Genomic DNA, 25,934 nt, shown 5'->3' with positions numbered 1-25,934 from the left:
CCCAGGCAAGGACGACTGCCGGGTAGGCTGGGTGTCGGCCGTACCAGCCCAGGCAAGGACGACTGCCGGGTAGGCTGGGTGTCGGCCGTACCAGCCCACGCAAGGACGACTGCCGGGTAGGCTGGGTGTCGGCCGTACCAGCCCACGCAAGGACGACTGCCGGGTAGGCTGGGTGTCGGCCGTACCAGCCCAGGCAAGGACGACTGCCGGGTAGGCTGGGTGTCGGCCGTACCAGCCCACGCAAGGACGACTGCCGAACAGGCTGGGTGTCGGCCGTACCAGCCCAGGCAAGGACGACTGCCGAACAGGCTGGGTGTCGGCCACACTCCCACCTCAGGGGCTTCAGTTGTACCCAGGCTCTAGCTGGGGAAGTCCTTTGTTCCTTAAATAATGACAGGGATCTTGTTTTTTTCTATAGATGATACTGGATTTTTCTTAGCATATTAGACTACTACTTTGTTACTAAGGAGTCTTCAGTTTAATTATTAAAGATAATGATAGTAGTAGAAGTAATGAATAAAGTAGCAATCAGTCCTAACAGTGATAATAGCGGAGCCCTTAGTCATGTACTGGCCAGTGTCCCAAGTACCTGACATACACTAATGCATGCAATCCTTGCAGCTACCCTATGAAGACGGTGTACTGTAATTCTCATTTTACACTTGAGGAAACTAGGACCAAAACAGTTAAGTAATTTGTCCAATAACCCAGAGACAGAATTCAAACCTAGACAGTCTGGTCTCACAGTGAAAATAATTAATTCTATTGATGAAATTCAACTCAGTACAGGACATCAAAGCAAACATATTGAATATTTTTGCAATTAATAAAGAAAATAAAAAGAGCATTCACCTTGTTTTTCTTTCTTTTTAAAACCTGAGTCCCAAAATGACAAAATACATTTCAGTCTGCATATATAAAAAGAGCAGAAAAGCCCCAAATATACCTTATTATTTTCCCACCACCTATTCCTCAAACTAAGCTTTTGCTTTTTTTCTCTCTCTCTTAAAAGTGAGAAGTAAGACCACCCAATTCCACATAGGTTAACTACAGGACTAAGAACTCAGGCTGTCTACATCCACATGGCTTTACTATTTATGCCCGGAAATTCTTGCCCAGAAAGGTAAGGCCATAAATCAGTAAATAACTTCACTATTTGCTTCAGGAACTTTGCCAAAATCCATTTACACCAACAACAGACTACTCAAACAGTCCCCTTCTCACAATATTCCCTCACTGGGCAAACCATTCACTTATCAAACAACTGTGTACTTACAAGTCTCAGTCAAGATCCTTGCCTCACTGTTTCCACATCGTGAACTTTGCCCCATCTCATTCAGATCACTGCACTGAAAGACTTGCCTTCAACTTCTCAAGCTGAGATCCCAAATCTCTACAGTATCTGTCCACGACCCTCTTGTAAACCACTACAACTAGGACTCTGACAAGGTAACGCTCTCCCTTCCCATAGTAAGCAACAAACTTAGTCTCCAATAGACAGAAGAGAACAACCCTATTCCATTTCAGAGGGTCTCCTATCACCAATTCCTTCTTTTCATCTCTTCTTTCACACCTATACCAGACTACGGATAAAATTAAATAGACCAGGAAATGGGGTCTTTATAGAAAAGGATAAACATAAACGAGCATTTGAAAGGGAACAGAGTAAATCTAGTAATAAATTCAATATAAAGTTCAAAACTATTTAATTACAGTCATATTTAACTCCAATCTGAATTAATTATATAATATTTCAAAATGGTCTTAAAGCGTCCCTGAAGTCAAAGAAAGGGGAAAGGAGGGCAGGGCAGGGGAGGGTAGGAGAGGGCAGGGAAAGGAGAGGAAAGGAGGGGAGGGCAAGGGAGGGGAGGAAGCATCTAAATGCCAAAGTTGAAGGCATTCTGTCATCTGATTTTGATTTTTCTTATAATTTATTTTAATTAATACATATAACTAATTATGCATCAAATATGAATATATGAAATTTAGTTAATCTTAAGACTAGCTGACTAAAAGTGATTTAAGTCTGTAAAAATATGAAATTACATACAATAAAATTAGTCATTTTTATATCACCTTTCATTTATTTGCATCATCATTTTTATTAGATTTTCACTTATATTTATCTGCATAATTACGGTATATATATAGCTAGCATATATTCTAGTTCTATCTTCATTTTATTTCCACATATCTCATTTTCCTTAGCAAAGACGAAATCTAATAAAAACCAAGTTGAACAGAACATATTAAGGTGCCAAAATAACAGCCAAAGATAAGCTCTTTCAAAAGCTAACCAAACACCCATGGCTGATGAGTCAATTTTTTAGAGGGCAAAGCAGTACCGCCCCATTGGGTTTCCAAGGAGCAGCTGGCGGATTTGAACTGCCGACCTTTTGGATAGCAGGCAGTCTAAGTTAGGGCCTTTAAATAAGAACTCTTATGGCAAAACTTAACTTATCTCTTATCACATTCAAATATATATATATGCATATATATGGATAAACATGGATATCTATGTATGTATATTTTATACACGTACACGCATGCCACGTTTTTACACAAAGAACACACGTCCTCTGCATTTGTTTGCTGGCCACGCCCTCCACCCACGAGGCATTCTCACAAGTGCCGCCATGCCAATCCTCTTCCATATGCTACTGTAAAAAAAATTAGCATAGCACTCTTAAGAAAGTACCTGGTGGGCATTAGCAAAGCACGCTTATGAAAATACCTGGTGGGCATTTTATGTCAATCTCCATCTCCTGGCAAGAAAATTAGTCAACACAAGCTTTCAATCTGTTTTCAAAGACTGTTAACAGCAGCCACCTGAAATATTACTATCACAAATGTTACCTGCCATTACTAAATATGGACATTTTTGTCGTTCACGATGTTTTGTTCTATGTTGGGGCAATACAGTATACAGGAAAGAATATGGGGATTAAAAGAGACCAGGATTTGCATCCCAGATTCCCTACTCAAAATCAGAGGAAATGACTTATTCTCATGGAGGCTCAGCTGGTTTATCTGAGAGTGATAAATCCATCTACTTGACATGATTGCTGTGAAGACTGAGGGACGCCATGTATAAGGTACCCAGTCTCCCATCTGGCACACAGCGGTACCTTCTCCATAAATGGTCATTACCTGTCATGCACATTAGTGCTCTACAATGATGGTCCTAAGAATCTGTAAGATATTAAAGTGCTTTCCGAATAAAGAAGTGTTAATTATGCAACAAGAGCTTGAAGGTTCATATCCTTTCAGCTAATGATTCTACTTCTAGGAAACTAGCCAGAGAAAATGATTAGGGATATTGTCAAATATTTATGTACAGAGATATTCTTCAAGCTTTATCTTTAATATCAAAAAACTAGAAACAACCTAAATATCCAAGTATTGTACTACATTTCTGTGATTGTATATTGTACAGCTAATACAATATTCATGAAGAATTAAAGTCATCCAAAAGTGCTCACAAAAACGGAATGAAAACAGCAGCCTACAGACTTCCATCTCAGCCATGTAGCCGGCTACGCACACGTACAGAATCCAGGGGAAAAAGTTGGAAGAAAGGCATTGAAATAATAACTGATTATCTCTCGATGATGACAAAACAGGTTATTTTTATTGTTTCCTTGTTTATGTTTTTTTTTTCTAATTTTCTACTATATATCTGAATTACTTTTATACTTGGAAAACATAAAATTAAAAAATAAATCTGATAATTCTGTTTATTATTTAGTATATTCTAGCGTTTTAAGAGTGATCTTTTTAATTACATTGCACCTCATTTCCAGAAGGATTTGAGATAGCTGAAAAAATGCATACAACAGCCTAAAACAGATGAAGAGACTGAGATAAATGAAAATACTGATAAGAAAACTTATTCTCTCTCTATATATAAATATCATATATGTATATACACACATTATATATATATATATACACACACACACACATATATATGGAGTCTTAGGTGGAACAAACAGTTAAGCACTCAACTACTAGCTGAAAAGTTGGTGGTTCAAACCCAACCAGAGGTGCCTTGGAAGAACAACCTGGCGATCTGCTTCCAGAAGGTCACGACCTTGAAAACTCTATGGAGCAGTTCTACTCTGCACACACGGGGTTGCCATGAGACGAACTGACTTGACAGAAACTAACAACAGTCATATATACACACATTCATACATACACACACATGTAACATGTATCAAAGAACTTTTTACTATGAACTGATGAAAACGTCTCCCACTTTCTCAGAAAGCGTACACTACAGATGCGGTAGATGATGTTTTAAATTGTCCAAGAGGAGTGGTATTTAAGTGAATCACAATTTTCTGATTGGAAGGAGAAGAGACAAGGAATCAACCTTCTAAAACTCAAGGAACACCTTCTAAGGATGTACAGATACTAAGATAAAGAATAAAAAATAAAGATTTAGACACATTTCCCTCATACTGTGTCACCTTTATTCATGTGCCTGTAAATATTAAAAGTACTCTTTGATTTCCTCGTGTAACGTACATCAAAAAATTAGCCACTAACAAAATGCAGTGGACACACTGTATTCAACACAGCACTCACCTTCGCTGACAGCATGGGGCTTTATAATGCAACAGGTGCAACCGGTAAACCGAGCAGTGTTTGCTGGCCCACAGCCTCCGCTGGAAGGAAAGAACAGCTCCATTTCCTAAAGACAGAGGGAGATGACTTTGGCAGGTGTGATCTCTTACCTTGAAGTATCTGGATATTTTCACGAGGGGAGGAAGAACTATGCAGTTAAAGTTTCATAATATAAATTTTTTGCTTCAAATTTGCTAAAAATGATTTTTACAGATTAACTGAACCCTGTTTCAAGACATATTATCAGAAGAACATATAAATAACTATTACAGTGAAACCTGTGAGAGCCAGAACTCAACAGGACTGCCTAGTTTTTCTGAGTCTTCCAAGTTTTCCACCTTTGACAGAGTGCAGTCTTCCCACTTCTGTATCACCCTCTATTAGCGGAAAATATTTGAGTTTTCCTTCTCTGACAGGTTTCCACCTTACCAGAAAGGCTCCAGCTTTTAGGTTTTACTGTAATTAGAGCAATGAAAATATATACTATCCTGTCTCAGGATTAAAACTGAAATGTCTTAACATATTTTGAATATTAGAAGCTGCCAACAAAGTTTTAATTCTCCCCAAAGTATTAGTTTGTGAAGACAGATCCATTTATTTGAAAAACTAAGAAATCTTCATAGAAACAGATATTAGCATTCAGGAGTCTGAAAACTATAGTTAGTTAAAACTAACTGACCTACAGTATTAGTCGTTGCCAAGTCAATTCTGGCTCGCGGTGACTCCATGTGTGTCAGTAGAACTGTGCTCCACAGGATTTGCAGTGGGTGAGTTTTCAGTAGGTCACTCCAAGGTGCCTTTGGGTGGACTCAAACGGCCAACTTTTTGCTTAGCTGCCAGGAGCTTAACCGTTTGAGCCACCCAGGAACACCCAAACTTACTATAGTTCCAGTATAAAACCAAAGGAACCATATTTTATAGTCAGATTCAGGTACTGGCTGTATTATTTGCTTTGCACATGGTTCACTAAAATGACAACCCAGCAATGTGAACTAGCCACAAAGATGGCCACACTAATCAGTTCTTTTCATTACTTAGCCAGGTGGCTTTCCTGCCTCTAAGCTTTTTACTTATTTCTACTATTTTCTGTAAGATGCTCCACCCCAGACACCAAAGAACCCTACCAGTGTGTAAAGGGCCACTTCAAATACCACCTTCTCAGGGAAGCCTCTCCTGATGTCTCGACCAGCACTCTTTACTCACCCAAAATTATGGTTACAGTGATTAAGCATTTGGCTGTTAACCAAAAGATTGGCACAGTTTGAATCCACCAGCTGCTTCTTGGAAACCCTATGGGGCAGTTCTACTCTGTCCTACAGGGTCACTATGAGTCGCAATCAACTCAACGGCAATGGGTTTGTTTTTTGGTTTACCTTCTACCAAAGCATAAATATGAAGAAAGGAACTACCTTATGTATCTTTGTGGGTCCCACAGTACCCGAAACAATTCTTGGCTCAAAGTAAACATTCATTTTTCACTGAATTTAAAACTTGAAAGATCATAGGATATGTTACTGTTGCCAAACTGATATGCACATTTAAAAAAAATCTTTGACACCCACAAGAGAGATGAGGAATTGTTCAAATACTAGGGGAAACACTTGAGAGGGTCCATTTTAGAATAAAATAAAAATGTCCTATTCCTTAGACATCAAGTACCTTTGTATCATATTGCTGCCTTTTTCAGCAGTAACAACAACTATCAAGTGCAGTCCTATACCAGCTGCACTGATTCCACGGTCTTAGAAGACCTGTACAGCACAGGTGAAATCCCAAACACTTACAAGGGCCTGACAGGTAATCAATGAGGCTGACCTGGAGTGACAAGAGGAGTGGTAGAGTGTTGTGAACTGGAGAGGGCATGCCCTTTTTAGAGTCCCATTTCTCTGCTCCCTTTACAATAAAACTCCTCAAAAGAGTTGTCTTGCTCTCCATTCTCTCTTAAACCCACAACTAATCAGGCTTTCATTCCACCACAGCTGTCATCTAAACCCCTAGCCACCTCCCTGTTGTCAAGTCTGCTAGTTAATTCTCTGTCCTCATCTTGGTGCCAACTCAAGAGCAGTTACCATCAACTTCTCACTTGGCCAATCCACAGTATCTGACGCAGCTAATCACTCCCTGCATCTTGGAGTGTTTTTGTCACTTGGCTTTCTTCCTACCTCACTGGCTGTCCCTTCTCAGTTTCCTTCATGGTTTTCTCCTATCTAGCTGATCTCTAAGCGCTGGAATGCTCCAGAGCTCAGTCCCTTGAACTCTACTGTCTTCTATCTATGGTCACTCCCTTGCTGATCTCTAGTCACACAGCTTTAAAAGTCTGATGGTGCCCGCACTTGTACCTCTAGCTCCGACCCCCTCCCTAAACTCCACACCCATATATATGCGAATGCCTCTTTGACAGCACCATTTAACAGCCATTTCATACTTAACATACCCAAAACGCAAGGCCTGATTTCCACTCTGTCTCCCATAAATCTGCTGTCTTTACCCCCACCTGTTTTCCCCATCCTTCCAATTGACCAAGAACAACTCAAGAGAGATCCTTGCTGCCTCTCCATTTCTTACCTCCCCTCCACCCAGCCATTCAATCTGTCAGGAAATCCTTTAAAATACATCCAGAGTCTCACCACCTCCACGTCTATCACCCTGGTCCACATCACCATTATCTCTCCCTCTGACTTTCGCACTAGCCGCCATTCCACACTTTTCCCACAGTACACTTATCCCCATCCTCCTGGTCTAATCCCAACACAGCAGGCAGAGTGAAATTCGTAAAAACCTGAAGTATGTCACTCTTCTGTATACAGGCTCCAATGACCTCCCATCTTATTCAAAATGAATTTCCAAAGCCCCAGATGTCCTACAGGGCCTCATATGGTCTGGCCTCTCCCGGTGATCTCTTGACCTAGTCTCTAGCCATTTCCACCACTCACATTTCTGCCCTGGCATCACTGGTCCCCTCACTGCTCCCTGAACACAGCAAACATGTTCCCACCTCAAGATATTTGCACGCGTTGTTCTCATTCTGCTGGGAACACTCTTCCCCCTGATATTTGCATGGTTTTCTCTGTCATTTCCTTCATGTCTCTGCTCAAATCAGACACTGTGAAGACTTCCTGAAGATCCTGTATTTAACAGCATTCCCCATCCCTCCCCAACACACCATCGCTTCTCTACCCGGCTTGTTTTCTATCCTCTTACTTTGCTCTATTTTCTTCGGAGCACTTACCACCCAACGTGTTATATTTCTGTTTATTTATTACCTGATCACAGCCCCCACAAGAAGGGATACAAGTTCCAGGTGAATTTTACTCCTGTTTCCCCAGCAATTAGAACAAATTTCTGACACATAGTAGCCCCTCAATAAATACTTTAGAATGAATGAAATTCAAAAATGTATAAACTCTACATGTGCTAAATAAAATATGTCTATTTACATTGTACAAATGAGAAAAACGAGACTCAGAAAGGCTGAGTAACAAGTCTTTATAATTTAACAAGCAGCAAGGTCAGGGTTTAATTCCAGGTCACTCTGACTCCAAAGCCCTGAACTTTTCCTATCATCTGTCTTTCAAAAGTCAAAAGCAATGCTGACCATCTCTACCTCTAGTTTAACACATTATTTAAGCAAATACTTGGCCAATTATTTTTGTCTCAATTTTTCTCTAATTTCCTTTCTTGCTTGATTTTTAAAAATGAAAATAAGTGCTTTCCAAGGATCCATTACCAATTCCCATATTCTGAATAAATATTTATTTAAGATAAAGAATGTTAAAAACAAAAACAAAAAAAAACATTTCCATCAAGTCAATCCTTACTCATAGTGACCCTATAGGATGTAAAGGTTTTACTTAAATATATTTTCTTTGTGAAAGTGAATGATTCTATTTTAAGCCTTCTCTTTCTCCCTGTGCAGGCTGTCCTATCTGTCCCACTGATTAATCCAAGCTAGCATTGCAAGAGCACTTTTACTAGGTCATTGTTATGGCAACTAATTGGAAGGCTTCACACAACAAATATAGAGTCACACAAAAAAATTTCCATATCCCTTTGTGATTTGAGTTGCTAAAACATTTTGCATAAAGCTCCTCTTCTTCCATGGGTCTCCGTTATAACTGCTAGTCTTTTATATTTCCCTAAACTGTCTAACAAAAAAAGTCTAACAGGAAAGGGTAAAAATCTATAACCTTCCCAAAAAATAAAATTTAGACTCGATAAGTCAAGACTTACTAAGAAATTTTAAACAATATAGTTGCACTGCTTCATAAATTTTCACCCTGATATCCCATGGTGGTGCAGTGGTTAAGAGGTATGGCTGCTAATCAAAAGGTTCGAATCCAAAGGCAGCTCCTTGGAAACTCTGTGGGGCAATTCTACTCTGTCCTATAGGGTTGCTATGAGTTGGAATCGACTCAACGGCAATGGGTATCCCATAGTAGTCTCATGAAACCATTTTGACTAATTCCACACTCAGATCCTCATATCTTTAATTCTCACAATAAAAATACTACTAAATGGTTCCTAGTTAATAGTTTCTCCAAGACTTGTACATAGTAAAGTTTAAATAACAGCATTTTTGCAAATGTCTCGGATCAAAACATTAAAACATACTGCACTTTCTCTCTACATACTCTCCTAGTATCAAATAAGAAATCTGCACTCAGAAAATATTCCAAATCATTAAAAAACAAAATATGCAGTCACATATTCAAAGCATCATTATTTACAAATAAGACAAAAACTGTAATCAAACAAAATGTCCAAAAATAAGTGACTAATTAAATAAATCATGTTATATCCATGCAAGAGAATATTCTGCAGCCATTAAAATTACAGTTATAACAGTACTTTGATAACAAGTAAAATGTTATGATATAATAGGAAATGGAAAGAAGAATCAAAATACAGTAAAACTATGTCGATGCAAACTACATAAATGATCAAAGGAATGAGCTGAAGGAATATACTATAAATAAGTAAATTTTAAACATTGCTCATACGATTACTAATGACAAAATTTTCCAAATCCTCTAAAAGATGTTTTTGTTACTCTGATATCCTAAAAAACTGTAATGTATAAAGCAGGGGAGGTTGCTATTTTCTGCACACACAATGGACAGTGGTGGTTATGCACAGGGGCTCTGGAGCCAGAGGGCCTGGGCTCAGGTCCTCACTCCACCTCCTACGGTCTGGGTGACCAGGCGCAAAGTACTTAAACTCTCTGAGTCTCAGTTTCTGTAACGTAAATGGGGATGGTATAACCAACCACACAGAATTGTAGAGACAGTTAAACATGATACTAAAGTGCTTAGAACTGTGCTTATTAGATAGTAAGCACCCAATAAGTGTCACTTCTGTTGTTTTTAATTGTGAGACTATTTTGAACACCTGTGATCTAAATCCTACAGATACAAAGATGAAAGAGATGTACCTCAAAGAATTCACAGTCTACTAGGAAGACACACAGAAAACAAGTACTTTTTAGGCTTGGTAAGTGATAAGCTTAAGTGATAAGAGATATATAGCAGGTATTAAGGAAGCATCAAGAAAGTGCACCTGGAGAGAGTCAACATGGCACCTTAGAGAGATGCATTATGCCATCTCTCTGCAGCAAAGACCCGAAAAACTAAAACAGATACAAACATTGATCCTGGAACTCAAAGCACCAAATGAAGGGATAAAAAACTAGATCAAACACAGCACAGGAGTTTCATAAAAGAAAAAACTGAAGAAAAGCAGAGAATGAGGAGAGATACGGAGTGGACGTCCCCTGCCAACTAACACAGCACAGCATCACCATCTTGGAGCACAGCCAACAATAACCCTGGACAGGGAGTATAGGAAATTAACTTCATGGAGCTCCCAACAAGAGACACAGCACCTGGTAACCAGAGAAACATGCTTTCCCATCCCTCACGCTTCTGCCCTGTATACCACCTCCACCCCTTTCCAACAAGACACGCTGCACCGTTCCACTATAGAACTACCGGCCCGCCACCACACCGTTTTTTTCCCTTTCTTCTTTTTCTTCCTCCCTCCCACCTAGCCCTGAACACCACTCCCACCCCTTCCTGATGGACCACGCTGTGCTGCTCAACTTGTGAGCTATCAGCCCACCGTGAACCCAGGACTGTCCCATCCCTACCCACTGGATCCTATTTTTGTTTTGCTTTGTTTTTTCCTTTTCTTTCTCCCTCTCATCTAGCCCTGTACACCATCACCAACCCTCCAGACAGTCCAGGCCGTTCCACTTAGCTACAGAGCTACAGGCCTGCCATCGCCCAGGTCCCCCAAGCCCCACCTACCAGCTCCTGTGATGCAATTTTTTCCCCTTTCTTCCTTTTCTTTCTCCCTCCCACCTAGATATACACCTCTCCCACCCCCTCCCAACGGGCCACGCTGCACTGACAGGCTAGAGAGGTATCAGCCCACCATCACCTTGCGTCTGCCCAGCCCCCATCCACCAGATCCTGCTCCTGCCACACCATTTATTTTTTTCCCCTTCTTCTTTTTCTTTCTCCCTCACACCTAGCCCCATATGCCACCACTATACCTTCCTACCACTCCATGCAGCACCATTGCAGGAAGAGAGCTACCAGCCCACTGCCACCGAGGGTCTATCCCACACCTACCTGATGGATCCCACCATACCATTTTTCCCCCTTCCTCCTTTTCTTTCTCCCTCCCACCTAGCCCCATACTCTATCTTTGCCCCTTTGTGTCTGGCCATGCCGCACCACCTTGGCTAACAGCCAACAACCTACTGCCATCCAGGGTCCCCCCATCTCCACTGCCAGCTCCTGCTATGCCTTTTTTTTCTTTTCTTTCCTTTCCTTTCTTCCTTTTCTTTCTCCCCCTCCACCTAGCCCCATACACCACCTCTCCCCATTCCCACTGGCCCCCACCATAATGCTACAGCTAGAAAGCCACTGGCCTTCCACTGCCCTGGGTACACCCATACCCACCAGCCAGGCCAAAATCAAAACGTTAGACCTACAACTTAAAAAACTGAAAGAGAACAGCAAAAGAAGCTCACAAGCACCATAAGAAAGGAAATAATAAAGATTAGACCAGAAATAAATGAAATAGAGAACAGAAAAACAACAGAAATAATAAGACTAAAAGTTGGTTCTTTGAAAACATCCACAAAATGGACAAACCATTAGCCAAAGTGACAAAAGAAAAACAGAAGAGGAAGCAAATAACCCAAATAAGAAATGAGATGGGGGACATTACAAGAGACCCAACTGAAATAAAATGGATCATAATAGAAAACAATGGAAAATTGTACCCCAATAAATTTGAGAACCTAGAGGAAATCGACAAATTTCTAGAAACACACTACCTATTGAAACTAACACAAGCTGAGATAGAAAATCTGAACAAACCCCATAACAAGAGAAAATATTGAAGAGGTAATAAAAAAAAAAAAACCTCACAACAACAACAAAATAAAAAGCTCTGGGCCGGACAGCTTCACTGAGGAATTCTACCAAAAATTCAGAGAAAAACTCACTCCAGTACTACTTAAACTATTTCAAGGCACAGAAAAAAAAGGAATACTCTCAAATTCATTTTATAAAGCCAGCATAACCCTGATACCAAAGCTAGGGAGAGATGCCACAAAAAAAGAATATTACACACCAAAATCTCTCATGAATATAGACACAGAAATTCTCAAAAAATTCTAGCCAAAAGAATTTAGCATCACATAAAAAAAAATAAAAAATACACCATGACCAAGTGGGACTCATACAAGCTATGAAAGGATGGTTTAACATCAGAAGATCAATCCACGTAATCTACCACATAAATAGAACAAAAGAGAAGAAACACATCATCTCAATCGATGCAGAAAAGGCTTTGATAAACTACAACACTCATTCCTGCTAAACACTGTCAATAAAATAGGAATATAAGGGAAATTCCTCTACATAATAAAGGGCATTCATACAAAATCAACAACCAAAATCATTCTCAGTGGAGAGGGGCTGAAAGCATTCCCTCTAGGAACAGACAAGAAAAGGATGCCCTTTATCACCACTCCTATTTCACACTGTGCTGGAAGTCCTAGTCAGAGCAATAAGGCATGAAAAAGAAATAAAGGGCATTCAAATTAGAAAGAAAGAAGTAAAACTATCCCTATTCACAGATGATATGATCCTGTTCAAAGAGAACCCCAGAGACTGCACAAGAAAACTACTGGACCTAATAGAAAGATTCAGCAGAACAGATAAAAGATCAACACACAAAAATCAGCTGGATTCCTATACACCAACAAAGAGAACTTCGAAAAGTAAATCAGGAAAACAATGCCATTTATAATAACCCCTAAAAAGATAAAATACTTAGGATCAAATCTATCAGAGACATAACAGATCTATGCAAAGAAAACTATAAAACACTACTGCAAGAAAACCTACAAAAATGGAAAAACATGTTCATACATAAAAAGACAACACTGTAAAAATGGTCAATCCAACTTAAAGCAGTACACAGATACAATGCAATTCCGATCCAAATACCAACAGCATTCTTTGACAAGTTGGAAATACTAATCACCAACTTTATATGGCAATAAAAGAGGCCCTGGATAAGCAAAGCATTGTTGAAGAAAAAGAACAAAGCAGGAGGCCTCACACTACCTGATTGCAGAACCTACTATATAGCCACAGCAGTCAAAACAGCCTGGTACTGGTACAATGACAGACACAACACCAATGGGACAGAATTGAGAGCCCAGACGTAAATCCATTTACCTATGGTTAGCTGATCTTTGACAAAGGCTCAAAGCCTGTTAAATTGGTAAAAGATAGCCTATTTAACAAACGGTGCTGGGAAAACTGGATGTCATCTGTAAAAAAACGAAACAGGACCCAGACCTCACACCATGCACAAAACCTAACTCAAAATGGATCAAAGACCTAAATATAAAACTTAAAATGATAAAGATCATGGAACAAAAACTAGGGACAATGCTAGGAGCCCTAGTACATGGCATAAATATAATACAGACCATAATGAACAATGTACAAACACCTGAAGATAAACTAGATACCTGGGAGCTCCCCAAAATCAAACACTTATGCTCATCAAAAAACTTCACCAAAAGACTAAAAAGAGAATCTACAGAATGGAAAAAAATTTGGCTGCAACATATCTGACAAGGGTTTAATCTCTAAAATCTATAGAATACCTGAAAAACATAAAGCTAAAAAATCCCATTAAAAATGACCAAAGGATATGAACAGACACTTCACCAAAGAAGTACATTCAGGGGGCCAACAGACATATGAGGAAATGCTCGTGATCATTAGCCACTGGAGAAATGCAAATCAAAACTACAATGAGATACCATCTCAGCCCAACATTACTGGCACTAATGAAGAAAATTGAAAATAAGAAATGTTGGAGAGTGTCATAGATTGAATTGTGTCCCCCCAAAAATACGTGTATCAACTTGGTTAGGCCATGATTCCCAGTATTGTGTGGCTGTCCTCCATTTCGTGACTGTAATATTAGGTTGAAAGGATTAGGGTAGGATTGTAATACTACCCTTACTCAGGAAAAGGGAGTTTCCCTGGGATGAGGCCTGTACCACCTTTTATCTCTCAAAAGATAAAAGGAAAGGGAAGCAAGCATCGAGTTGGGGACCTCAAAACACCAAGAAAGCAGCACCAGGAGCAGAGCGCGTCCTTTGGACCCAGGGTCCCTGTCCCTGAGAAGCTCCTCGACCAGGGAAGACTGAAGACAGGGACCTCCCTCCAGAGTTGAACGAGAGAGAAAGCCTTCCCCTTGAGCTAACGCCCTAAATTTGGACTTCTAGCCTACTTTATTGTGAGGAAATAAATTTCCCTTTGTTAAAGCCATCCATTTGTGGTATTTCTGTTACGGCAGCAGTAGATGACTAAGACAGAGAGGTTGAGAGGAGACTGGAACTCTTATGCACTGCTAGTGGCTATGTAAAATGGTAAAACCACTGTAGAAAACAATATGGTACTTCCTTAAAAAGCTAGAAATAGAAATACCATATGATCCAGCAATCCCATTCCTAGGAATATATCCTAGAGAAATAAGAGCCCTCACACAAATAGATACATGCACACCTATGTTCATTACTATGGCCACTAATCAAAGGGTAGGCAGTTCAAATCTGCCAGGCACTCCTTGGCAACTCTATGGGGCAGTTCTACTCTGTCCTATAGGGTAGCTATGAGTCAGAATTGACTCGATGGCAAGGGGTTTGTTTTTGGTTTTTTTGATGTTCATTGCAGCATTATTCACAACAGCAAAAAGATGAAAACAACATAAGTGCCCATCAACAATGAATGGATAAGCAAATTATGGTACATACACTCCATGGACTACTACGCAACGACAAGGAACAACGATGAATCTGGGAAACATCTCATAACATGGCTGAATCTGGAGGGCATTATACTCAGTGAAATAAGTCAATCACTATGAGGCCACTATTATAAAAACCCAAGAAAAAGTTTACACACAGAAAGAAACAATCTTTGACGGTTTCCAGGGAGCGGAGGGGTTGAGAGGATAAATCTCTAACTAATAGTAGACCAGTTAACTTTGGTGAAGGGAAACACAACATACAATATAGAGAAAGTCAGCACAACTTGACCGAGGTGAAGTCATAGAAGCTCCCTAGACACATCCGAACACCTTGAAAACCAAACCCAAACCCACTGCCGTTGAGTTGATTCAGACTGGTAGAACACATTGAGGGACCCAGTTATTGGGGCTGAGGGCTAGCAACCATGGTCTCAGGGACATCTAGGTCAACTGGTATAACACAGTTCATAAAGAAAATGTTCTACATCCTACTTTGGTGAGTAGCGTCTGGGGTCTTAGAAGCTTGCAAGTAGCCATCTAAGATACATTTATTGGTCCCATCCCATCTGGAGCAAGGGAGAATGAAGAAAACCAAAGACAGAAGGAAAATATTAGTCCAAAGGACTGATGGACCACATGAACCACAGCATCGCCAGCTGAGCCCAGAAGAACTAAATGGTGCCTGGATAGCACCATCAACCACTCTAACAAGGATCACAATAATTGCCCGGGTAGAGCGGAGAAAAATGTAGAACAAAATTCACACACACAAAAAAAAGACCAGGCTTGTTGGTCTCACTGGAGGAACCCCTGAGGCTATGGTCCCCAGACACCCTGCTCACTCAGAACTGAATCTGCCCCCGAAGTCCACCTTTCAGCCAAAGATTGCACAGGTTTATGAAACAATAACACACATGAAGAATGAGCTTCAATATGAGACCAACCAGGCAACACCTGCCCGAAAGCAAAGAGTAAGAAGGTGAGAAGGGACAGGAAATTTAGACAAATAGACCTGGAGAACCCAGGATGGAAAGGGAAAGGGGAGCGTGCTGACACATTGTGGGGATTGTGACCAATGTGACAACCTGTACATAAATTTTTGAATGACAAACTCATTTGCACTGTAAACTTTCACCTAAAACACAATAAAATAAAAAAAAATTGTTGATATGTGAGCAGCCTTTTTTTAACTACTTCATTGAGATGTAATTGATATATATTAAACTGCACATATCTAAAGCACATAGTTCGTTAAGTTCTGACATATGCTTACTCCCATGGAAACATCACCATAATCAAGACATCCTTCAATCCCTTGCCTCTCTTCTCTGGTAATCATTTTCTCCTGCTTCTCCCTGATGCCATTTCCCCCATAACCATTGATCTGCTTTCTGTCATTATAGGTTAACTCCATTTCCACAATTTTAAATAAACAGAATCATATTATATACTCCCTTGTCTGGAAACCCTTGTGGCGTAGTGGTTAAGAGCTATGGCTGCTAACCAAAAGGTCGGCAGTTCCAATTCACCAGGCGCTCCTTGGAAACTCTATGGGGCAGCTCTACTCTGTCCCACAGGGTTGCTATGAGTCAAAATCGACTTGATGGCAATGGGTTTGGTTTTTTTGATTTTATAAATGAAGCTGTTATGAAAACTTACGTACAAGTTTTTGTACTGACATTTGCTTTTATTTCTCTTGAGTAAATAGTTAGGGGTGAACTGGCTGGATTATATAGTAGGTATATGTTTTTTAGGAAACTGCTAAACTGTTGTCCAAAGTAGTTGTATCATTTTACATCTCCACCAGCAGTTCCAGTTCTTCATCACCCTTGCGACAGTTGGCATGATCAGTCTAATTTTAGCCATTCTCATAGGTATGTAGTCATATCTCATTACGGTTTTAATCAGCATTTCCCTGATGTCTAATGATGTTGGGTACTTTTTAATGTGCTTATTTACTACTTACATATTTCTGATGAAATGTCTGTTCAAATCTTTGGCCAATTTTTTAATTGAGCTGTTTATTTTCATAATAACTATGGAACTGGCATGAAGATAGACAAATAGATGAATGGAACAGAACAGAGTCCAGAAATAGGCCCACATGTACATAGACAATAAAAATTTGACAAAGGTATGAAGAAATATAATGCAGAAAGGATAGTCCCATCAATGAATGGAGGTGGGATAGTAGATATCCATACGCAAAACGATGAACTCTGATCATAACTTGCACCATATACAAAAATTAACTCAAGAAAAATCACAGACCTAAATCTAAGCCTAAAACTACAGAACTTCTAGGTGATACCACAGGAGAAAATCTTTGTTATCCAGAGTTAGGGAATGGTTTCTCAGGTTCGACTCCAAAAGCACAATCTATGAAAGAACAAACTGATAAGCTGGACTCCACCGAAAGTTCTGCTCTTCCAAAGACACCGTTAAAAAACTCAGTGCCTTAAAGAGGATAAAAATGCAAGTCTTCCAGTGTGGGGGTCGCTGTGAGTCAGAAGTGACTCAACGGCAGAGAAGAAATATTTGCAAACCATGCATCTGGATAAAGAATGTATATACAGAATATGTTAAGAACTCTGACAAATAAAACTGGACGAAGGGAGAGACGGCATTCCACGGGCGTTCCACGGGCAGTACGAGTAAAGGCAACGGAATGAGAATGGCACAGTATACAGGGGGAGAAGCAGGGTGTGGCGCAGAAGAGACAAAAGGAGCCATCAATGCAGGGCTCTGTAAGCCATTTCAGATACTTGAACTTGATTCTGGGGATAATGAAGAACCTTGAGATGTTTTTAGTGGAGTCATGACATGGACAGATTAGAATTCTTAGATTTCTCACTCAGAAGCTTAGGTAGATGGTGTATTTGAGGGAGAAAAATATGAACCAGGACTGCTGCAGCAACCCAGGTCAGAACTAGAATAGCGATAATATGAATGGTGAGAACAAAAGAATTAAAAAAAAAAATGTTTAGAAGGTAAAATCTATACAACTTATTGATTGGAGGTGGGAGAAAAGGGAGACAGATGAAAGAATGACTCCACAATGTCTCTGCTAGAGATGCACAGAAAACAAAAGTAATAGTTTGGTGAATTACAATAATAATGATTCAGTTCGGGTTTATCATTTGGGTAGGAGTGGAGATGCCAGTGCGAATCCTAGGAATAGACTTAAGAAGTTATTTTTTCCACATGAAATTATCAAGCATAATTTGTTAACTAATCAATCTATCCCTTTCCCACTGATTTAAGAATGATACCAAACTCCTATTACATATGGATCATTTCCTGAGCACTCTGGACTGTGACATTGATATAGTTGTCACTCCCATGCCAATACCACAGTTTTTCCTACTTAAGCTTTCTAAGAAGTCTTGTTATTGCATAAAGTCTCTACCTTATAACCAGTACGCCTTCTTCTTTCTCTTCAAAATTGTCTTGGCTGTTCCACATGAGAATTTTATTAATTTGCCAGTGTTTTGACTGAAATTATATTGTATAAATCAACCTGGAGAGAATAAATATCTTTATGATATTGAATCTTCCCATCCAAGAACATGGTATATATTTTACCTTATTTAAGTCTTTTGTTGTTGCCTACAACAAAGATGTGTCATTTCCATAACAGTCACCCATACACATTTTTTAGATTTATTATGGCTATAATATAGATTTTACTACATGAGTGGAAATCCCTCCTAAAATCACACGTTCTAGCTGATTATTTCCGTGGTATAGGAATGTTACTGATCTTTGCATACTGACACTATATCCAGCGTAACTTATATAGATTTGGGAAACACCATAAAAATGGAATATTAATAACAGTTAACACCCACTAAAACCAATGTTCTAGGCACTACGCTAAGCACTTAAACGGCTGCATTTAATCCTCAGAAGAACACTATGATGTTGGTACAATTATTACCTCATTTCACAAACCAGGAAGGACACTGAGAATTAGAGCAAGAAAAGCAGTAGACCATCAAAAGAAAGCTGAACAATTCTAACACTTAAAGAACAGAGAGAGTAAGAAAAAGCCCATTAATAGGACATAGATCATAGTCTGCTACACATAAAAGAAATAAGAAAAGTGAGACATTACTGAATTAAAATAAGGTGAGCATTTTCAAAAAGAAGAAAGTGTTCAAGCCTTTCAAATGTAGCAGAGATATACAGTAAGGCAAAAAGTAAAATTTTTTCTTGGACTTGGCAATTAAGAGAACACTGATTATCTCAGCCAAACAGTCTCAGTGGAATGATGAGGATGAAACAAAGTGGAAGGACTGCCTCTGTAGCTGAGGAAGAGAAAATAGCGAGCGTGGTCTATCTTCCAGTGAAATCTTCTCAGCTAACCACCTCATTTCTTTGCTCTCCTTTGTAGCAAAACTCCTCAAAAGAGTTATATATATTCACCATCTCCAACTCCTATCCTCTGATTTTCTTTCAAATCCATTCCAAGCAAGCCTTTGTCAGCACTTCTCCATTGACACTGATCTTGGCAAGTGTCATGGACTGAATTATGTCCCCCAAAAATGTGTGTAGCAATTTGGCTGGGCCATGATTCCTGGTATTGTGTGGATGTCCTCCATTTTCATTGTAATTTCATGTTAAAGGCAATTGGAGAGGGATTGTAACACCCTTATTAAGGTCATATCCCTGAACCAATGTAAAGGGAGTTTCCCTGGGGTGTGGCCTACACCACCTTTTATCTTACAAGAGATAAAAGGAAAGGGAAGAAAGCAGAGAGTTGGGGACCTTATACCACAAAGAAAGCAGTGCTGGGAGCACAGTGCATCCTTTGGACCCATGGTCCCTGCATGGAGAAGCTCCTAGTCCAGGGGAAGACTGATGAGAAGGCCGACAGAGATAGAAAGCCTTCCCCTGGAGCTGATGCCCTGAATTTGGACTTTTAGCCTACTTTTCTGTAAATAAATAAATTTTAAGACAGGGAGCAAAGGTCCTGAGATTAGAGGATGCCTGTTTGAAAAACAGCGAGGAGACTGGTGTGGTTAGAGGAGGAATAAGTAAAAGAGAAATAGACTATATTGTAAGGGAGGTAACGGGAGGTTGAATGTGGAACCTAGAGACTTAGTGAGACAGAGAACAGAGGGGCCCCCAAATCTACAAACAAAGTAATAAGAAATACGCTAGGGCGCAGAAACAAAGCCATTCCACAGAACAATGGGGCGGGGTATCTAAAAATAGCCCACAAACTTCTTTAAACTTGCCTTTCAGAAGCAGCTGGAGAAAACCAGGCCCAGAGACACGCGCAGAATATCCACCTGTGACCACTGTGTGACCTTCCCCCAGGGGCAGTGAGGGGCTGCAGCCCCAGCTGGGGAATCGAACCCAGAGAGTGGGAGACCACGCAGGCGTTAACACCCCATAATAAGTTCTGCTACGAACCCGAGGCCTCCAGGACAGGAGCCATCTTGGAAAGCTGCTGCGCCCCAGCACCTTAGTTAACATATCCCCGCCTGTGCATATGAATAAACATGAATCTTTCCCCGCCCAAGAACTTTTTAAAAAACTTGGGCCTGTCTTTTGTTCTGTGAGATGAGGGTATGCATTGCTGTAGTCCCTCCTCATCTCTGCCTGCAAGCCTCTTCAATAAAGCTTTGCTCGGCGCTTGGAAAACTATGTGCCTTACCTGCTCATTCTTGACCAGTGAGAGGCAAGAATCTTATTCCAGTAACAGTTTCTCTCTGTTAGTGCCATCCACTTGTGGTATTTCTGTTATTGCAGCACTAGATGACTAAGGTAGCAAGTTCACCAATGATCTCTACATTATAAAATCTAATGGTCAATAGTCAATACTCTTTTTACTTGATGTATCTGGCCTTATTTGACTCCACTGACCATTCTCTACCTTTAGAATATTTTTCTTTTTATACCAGATCTCTTAACATTAAAGTATCACAAAGCCCGCTCTTTGATTCCCCTTCATTCTCTATCCATACTCTCTCCTTGGTAATCTCAACCAGTAATTGGCTTTAAAAATACCACCTAGTGCTGCCGACCTCCATGTTTACGCCTCTAGTCCAGGCCTCTCTCCCAAGCCCCAAACTATATACCCAATGGTTTGCTCAGTATCTCCAACTGGATGACTAACATGCATGTTACATTTACAATGTTCAAAATGTAACTACTGATTTTCTCCTCATACTGACTGTATCAACAACCTTTCCCCTTTCAGTTTATGTAAATTCTATCTTTTCAGCTGTTCAGGCCAAGAACTTCACATTCATCTTGGTATCTCTCTTTTCCTCATACTCTACATTTAGTCTCGCAAGAAATTGTGTTCATTTGACCTTCAACTATCAAAATATAATTTAAAATATAGATACAAAAAAATATATGTATATAGATACATACATTTCTCCATTGCTTCCACATTGGTCCAAGCCATCTATCTCTCTGGAATATTCCAACAGCCTCCGCTGCTACTCGTTCCCTCAACAGTCTATATTCAATGCAACAGCCAGAATGCTTCTTTTAACTGTCAAGTCAAACGTGCCAGTCTATGCTCAAAAGTCACAATGGCCCTCCATTTTCCTCAGAGAAAAAGCCAGAAGTATTACCATGGCATACAAGACCATATGATCTCTCCCCTGATTACTTCTGTGGTCGCATCACCCGCATCCAACCACATTGCCCTCTTTGCTGTTAATTGACTGTGCCAGGCATAAATATGCTATTCCAGGAAAAGCAAGATAGTGGGTGTGCCTAGAGCAGAGTAACTAAGGGAGAGATTACCAGGAGATAAAGTTAGATAGACTGATTGGGGCCAGAACAGGGAGAGTTTCTGAGGCTAGAATAAAGATTTTAGATTTTATTCCACAAGAGACAGAAATTCACTGAAGGGTTTTCAGTAGGTGAATGGTTAATCTGATTTGTTTCAGAAAGATTGCTCTGGACGTAGTGAATTTTATTTGGGCAGGGTAAAGTTTTCATAAACTGAGTGTAAGATGAGTAGAGGGAAGAATAAGTAGAAAGCTACTGCAGTGGAAAAAAAGAAAAAAAAAATTTGCAGTAGTCCAGGTAAAATACAACAGGGATTCAGAAAACAGTCGTCAGGTTTAGGGTCTATTTTGAATGATGAGTAGAAAGGACCGGGTAATGAAGATATAACACAAACAAAACATTGATTGTTATAAAACTGTCAAATATTATTTCATTGCAAACATGACCAGACTAAAAACTATCTTAATTTACTGGAGAAACTTTTCACGATGCTAAGAACAAACTTGCACTTCACAAATTCAACATCACTATAAGCCAAGTATAATACTAAAAAAAAAAACCAAACCCTCTTCCGTTGAGTTGATTCTGACTCAATACCTTAATTCACATGGATTTGAAATAAGGACTAAGTATAGGGAATTTTTTTCATAACCACTAGCTATACAGGAAAATAAAAGGATGCTTAAGCTTGAAAATAGAGTGCTTAGTCTGAGTCAAAGAAAGAATGTATAAAATTATGCCTTATTTTTTAATATTTACTATCCCTAAACTAGAGTCCCTGGGTGGTGCGAACACCTAACGTGCTAACCGAAGTACTGGAGGTTTGAGTCCACCCAGAGGGGCCCAGGAAGAAAGACCTGCTGATCTAATTCTGCAAAATCAGTTCCACTCTGACACACATGGGGGGCCATAAGTTGGAATCAACTCCACGGCAACTGGCCTCAGAACTGGCATATATAAACTGGTATTCTTATGTTAATTCAATAATTCAAACACTTATGAGCCTCGGTAATTTAAGTTTTTGGAACAAGAAATGTGTCCATAAATGCTTTAACTGAAGAAGCTGTATTTTAACCATATATTCCTGCCCTGACCATGGTTAACAGTTCCCAGGGGAAACATATCATGGGAAGAAACACTGTTTGATCCTAGACAAAAGGCTAAAGGTTTTCTTTCCTACTAGATCACATGTATAAATTCAACCTAAGTCACCTCTGACAAAAATGTTATACTTTGACATAAAACATTTAACAAAACCAAAACAGAATTTAAACATTTTTAGAATATCTTACTCTGGCAGCAGAAGCGAATGAGTCAGGACCATGAGCTGCATTTCTTATGCCATCTGTCCCAAACAGGGCTCTAATGCTTCCAGGGGCATCTGTACGTGCCACTCCAGAGTTTGCAGGTCCAAGTAATCTTTTCCATTCACATATAGCGTCATCTCTTAAAATCTCCACGGCAATAACAGGACCACTTGTAAAAAACTGGATGAGCTCACTATAAAACAAGTAAAAGATATATTTGTTTCATTATTCTGTAACCTAGGTATCTCTCTTGCCAGTGAGCATGTAACACAATTTTGACTATTTCAATGTTGTTGTGTTCTTAGGTGCCATCAAGTCGGTTCCAACTCACAGCAACCTCATGTACAACAGAATGAAACATTGCCCAGTCCCACCTCAGCCTCACAATCGTTGCTATGTTGAACCCACTGTTGCAGCCACTGTGCCAATCCGTCTCATTGAGGGTCTTCCCCTTTTCCCTGACCTTCTACTTTATCAAGCATGATGTTCTCCAGTGACTGGACCCTCCTGATAACATGTCCAAAGTAAGGGAGACTAAGTCTTGCCATCCTTGCTTCTAAGGAGCATTCCAGCACTACTTCTTCCAAGACAGATTTGTTCATCCTTCTGGCAGTCCATGGTATATTCAATATTCTTCGCCAATACCATAATTCAAAGGCAGGAATATTATGATCTCAGAACTACTGGGCATAGTAATTTTACATGAGCAGGATAAAATTTTTAACAATTGAACGTCTTGCAGTGGCCTGAGTCACTACAAATCAGTAGTAACATCAAATCCATTACTGTTAGCAGAAAAACCACTGGGAGGTAACATATTATTCATCAACTTAAGATGCATATTGCTGATCCGGGCTTTCCCCACTGCTCTGAAAGGTACACAGGATCTTCCGTTTTACTTCTGTGTGGTTTACTACTGCTGCCAAATAGTTTCATCACACAGAAAGTGATAAGCGTGGTGTCTTGTCACATATTTGTAATAAGAATTTAATTATTTTTATGAAGAGCTACTGTAATTCAAAAACTGACAAAGGACTTTCACTCAATATATATTGAGTTGATCAAATGATAAAAAATCAAACGGTCTTGAAGAAATATTCTTTTATTGGTGTCAAAGCTACTCTGGGCTGTTTACCTTGAGTTATTAAAGCATACACACAGGTTCTTCATTAAAAGCACTGCACAGAGTCACAGTGAAAGGCATGAAAAAATGATAACTCATGTTAGTTTTTGAGATTTATATTTGTTCAAGGCAGCAATGACAAGTTTAACTGTGAAGTACGTGATACCATCCTGCCACTATGTTAAACAGGGACAAAGTACTTTTTAAAGTCCGTATTTCTCTCTCACCCAAACCAAGAGAGAGGACAGGACCCCTGTGGAGAGAAAAGCATAGGGTGACAGGCTCTGTTGTGACAATTCACTCTTGACTGTCTCACTAACCAACCATGTTACATGAGCTAACTCTCTTCAGTGCTTCCTTTTTAAATCATTCCAGTCTATTTTGAAGAATAATTTTAAAAAATAGTATGTACAAAGTATGAATGCCCGAAACCCTAAGAGGCCCGTAGAACCTCCACATACATATTCTGCTAGGCCTTAGCTACAAAAAACAAAGAAAGAAACATCATTAGATTTGGGGAACTCAAGTCAAGAGAACAAAGCAGTGTTTATCCATTCAATAAGCACTTTTTGATTACATACTATACATTGGAATATACACTATAAAACAAGATCCCTCCTTCAAGAAATTGATAACCTAGTGTCCTGTTGATACAGAATTCTCAAAACACATAGTGGAGTAAGCCAGTAATATGAGTGTGGTATACAATAAAGCAGGGAACGTGAGCCTAATCATAATAGACACTGCTTCAGGAAACTATTTCCAATTACTACAGCTACATCTTTTGTTATGTCTTTTGTCTTTCCCAAAACCAGAAAACTAGTTATTCATCCACTGAATAAAATTTACTGCACACTAATTACATATAAGACATTAAGCCAGGAGTTGTCATTCAATGCTATGAACACACACAAAAACTCTAACAAAGTATAATTTCCATCAACTTCCTAGAAAATTGTATATGCCAATTTTAACAAGTCTTGGGAATATATTATAATGATTGATTTGAAATAATCTATAACTTAGTAACACTCTTAGATAAAACATTAAAAACTCACTATTCTGTGTGGCATGCTAAATGGCATATCTATTTTAGGAGCTTGGCTAATATAGATTCTGTCTTAGTCACCTGGGGCTGCTATAACAGAAATACCACAAGTGGATAGTAGCCTCAACAAAGAGAAATTTATTCTCTCACAGTCTGGTAGGCCAGAAGACCAAATTCAGGGCATCAGCTCCAGGGGAAGGCTTTCACTGTTGGCTCTGAAGGAAGGTCCTTGTCATCAATCTTCCCCTGGACTAAGACCTTCTCCATGCAGGAACCCCAGGTCCAAAGGACATGGTCTGCTCCCAGCACTGCTCTCTTGGTGGTATGAGGTCCCCAACTTTCTGCTTGCTTCCCTTCCCTTTTATCCCTTATAAGATGAAAGGTGGTAAAGGCTACACCCTAGGGAAACTCTCTTTACAATGGGTCAGGGGTGTGACCTGAGCAAGGGTGGTACATCCCACAGTCAGAGATTATGATTTATAACACGCAGGAAAATCACAAAATGGAGGAAAAACACACATTACTGGGAATCATGGCCTAGCCAAGTTGACACATATTTTTCGGGAACACAATTCAATCCATGATAGTATCCTTTATTAGAGGTGTAATCATGCCTTTGTCAACAGTAATATGAACACGCACAACATGCACTTAAATTTAATTACATTCCAAGCAATTAGAATACAGATTCACTTTCTAACATATATTAACTATA

The 25,934-nt window shown here is 39.6% G+C and overlaps 1 protein-coding gene across 10 annotated transcripts in view; it reads right to left on the bottom strand.

Annotated features, from left to right (window-relative positions):
• NME7 (NME/NM23 family member 7) overlaps window positions 1-25,934 on the bottom strand; it is a 498,467-nt gene that overhangs the window by 370,567 nt on the left and 101,966 nt on the right. For all 10 annotated transcript variants that reach the window (XR_007516892.1, XM_049881289.1, XM_049881287.1 and 7 more), the window contains 2 exons: window positions 23,034-23,241; window positions 4,594-4,699 (listed from right to left, as the gene is read on the bottom strand). Coding sequence is in view for 9 of the 10 variants with exons in the window: in XM_049881289.1 (XP_049737246.1) it covers window positions 4,594-4,699; window positions 23,034-23,241 (314 nt within the window). In the remaining variant the exon portion in view is untranslated. The remainder of the gene's footprint in view (window positions 1-4,593; window positions 4,700-23,033; window positions 23,242-25,934) is intronic.

This window comes from Elephas maximus, chromosome 3, assembly GCF_024166365.1.
Source record: "Elephas maximus indicus isolate mEleMax1 chromosome 3, mEleMax1 primary haplotype, whole genome shotgun sequence".
NCBI lineage: Eukaryota > Metazoa > Chordata > Mammalia > Proboscidea > Elephantidae > Elephas > Elephas maximus.
Note: the sequence above shows the minus strand (reverse complement) of the source record. Positions and strands in the feature narration are given on the sequence as shown.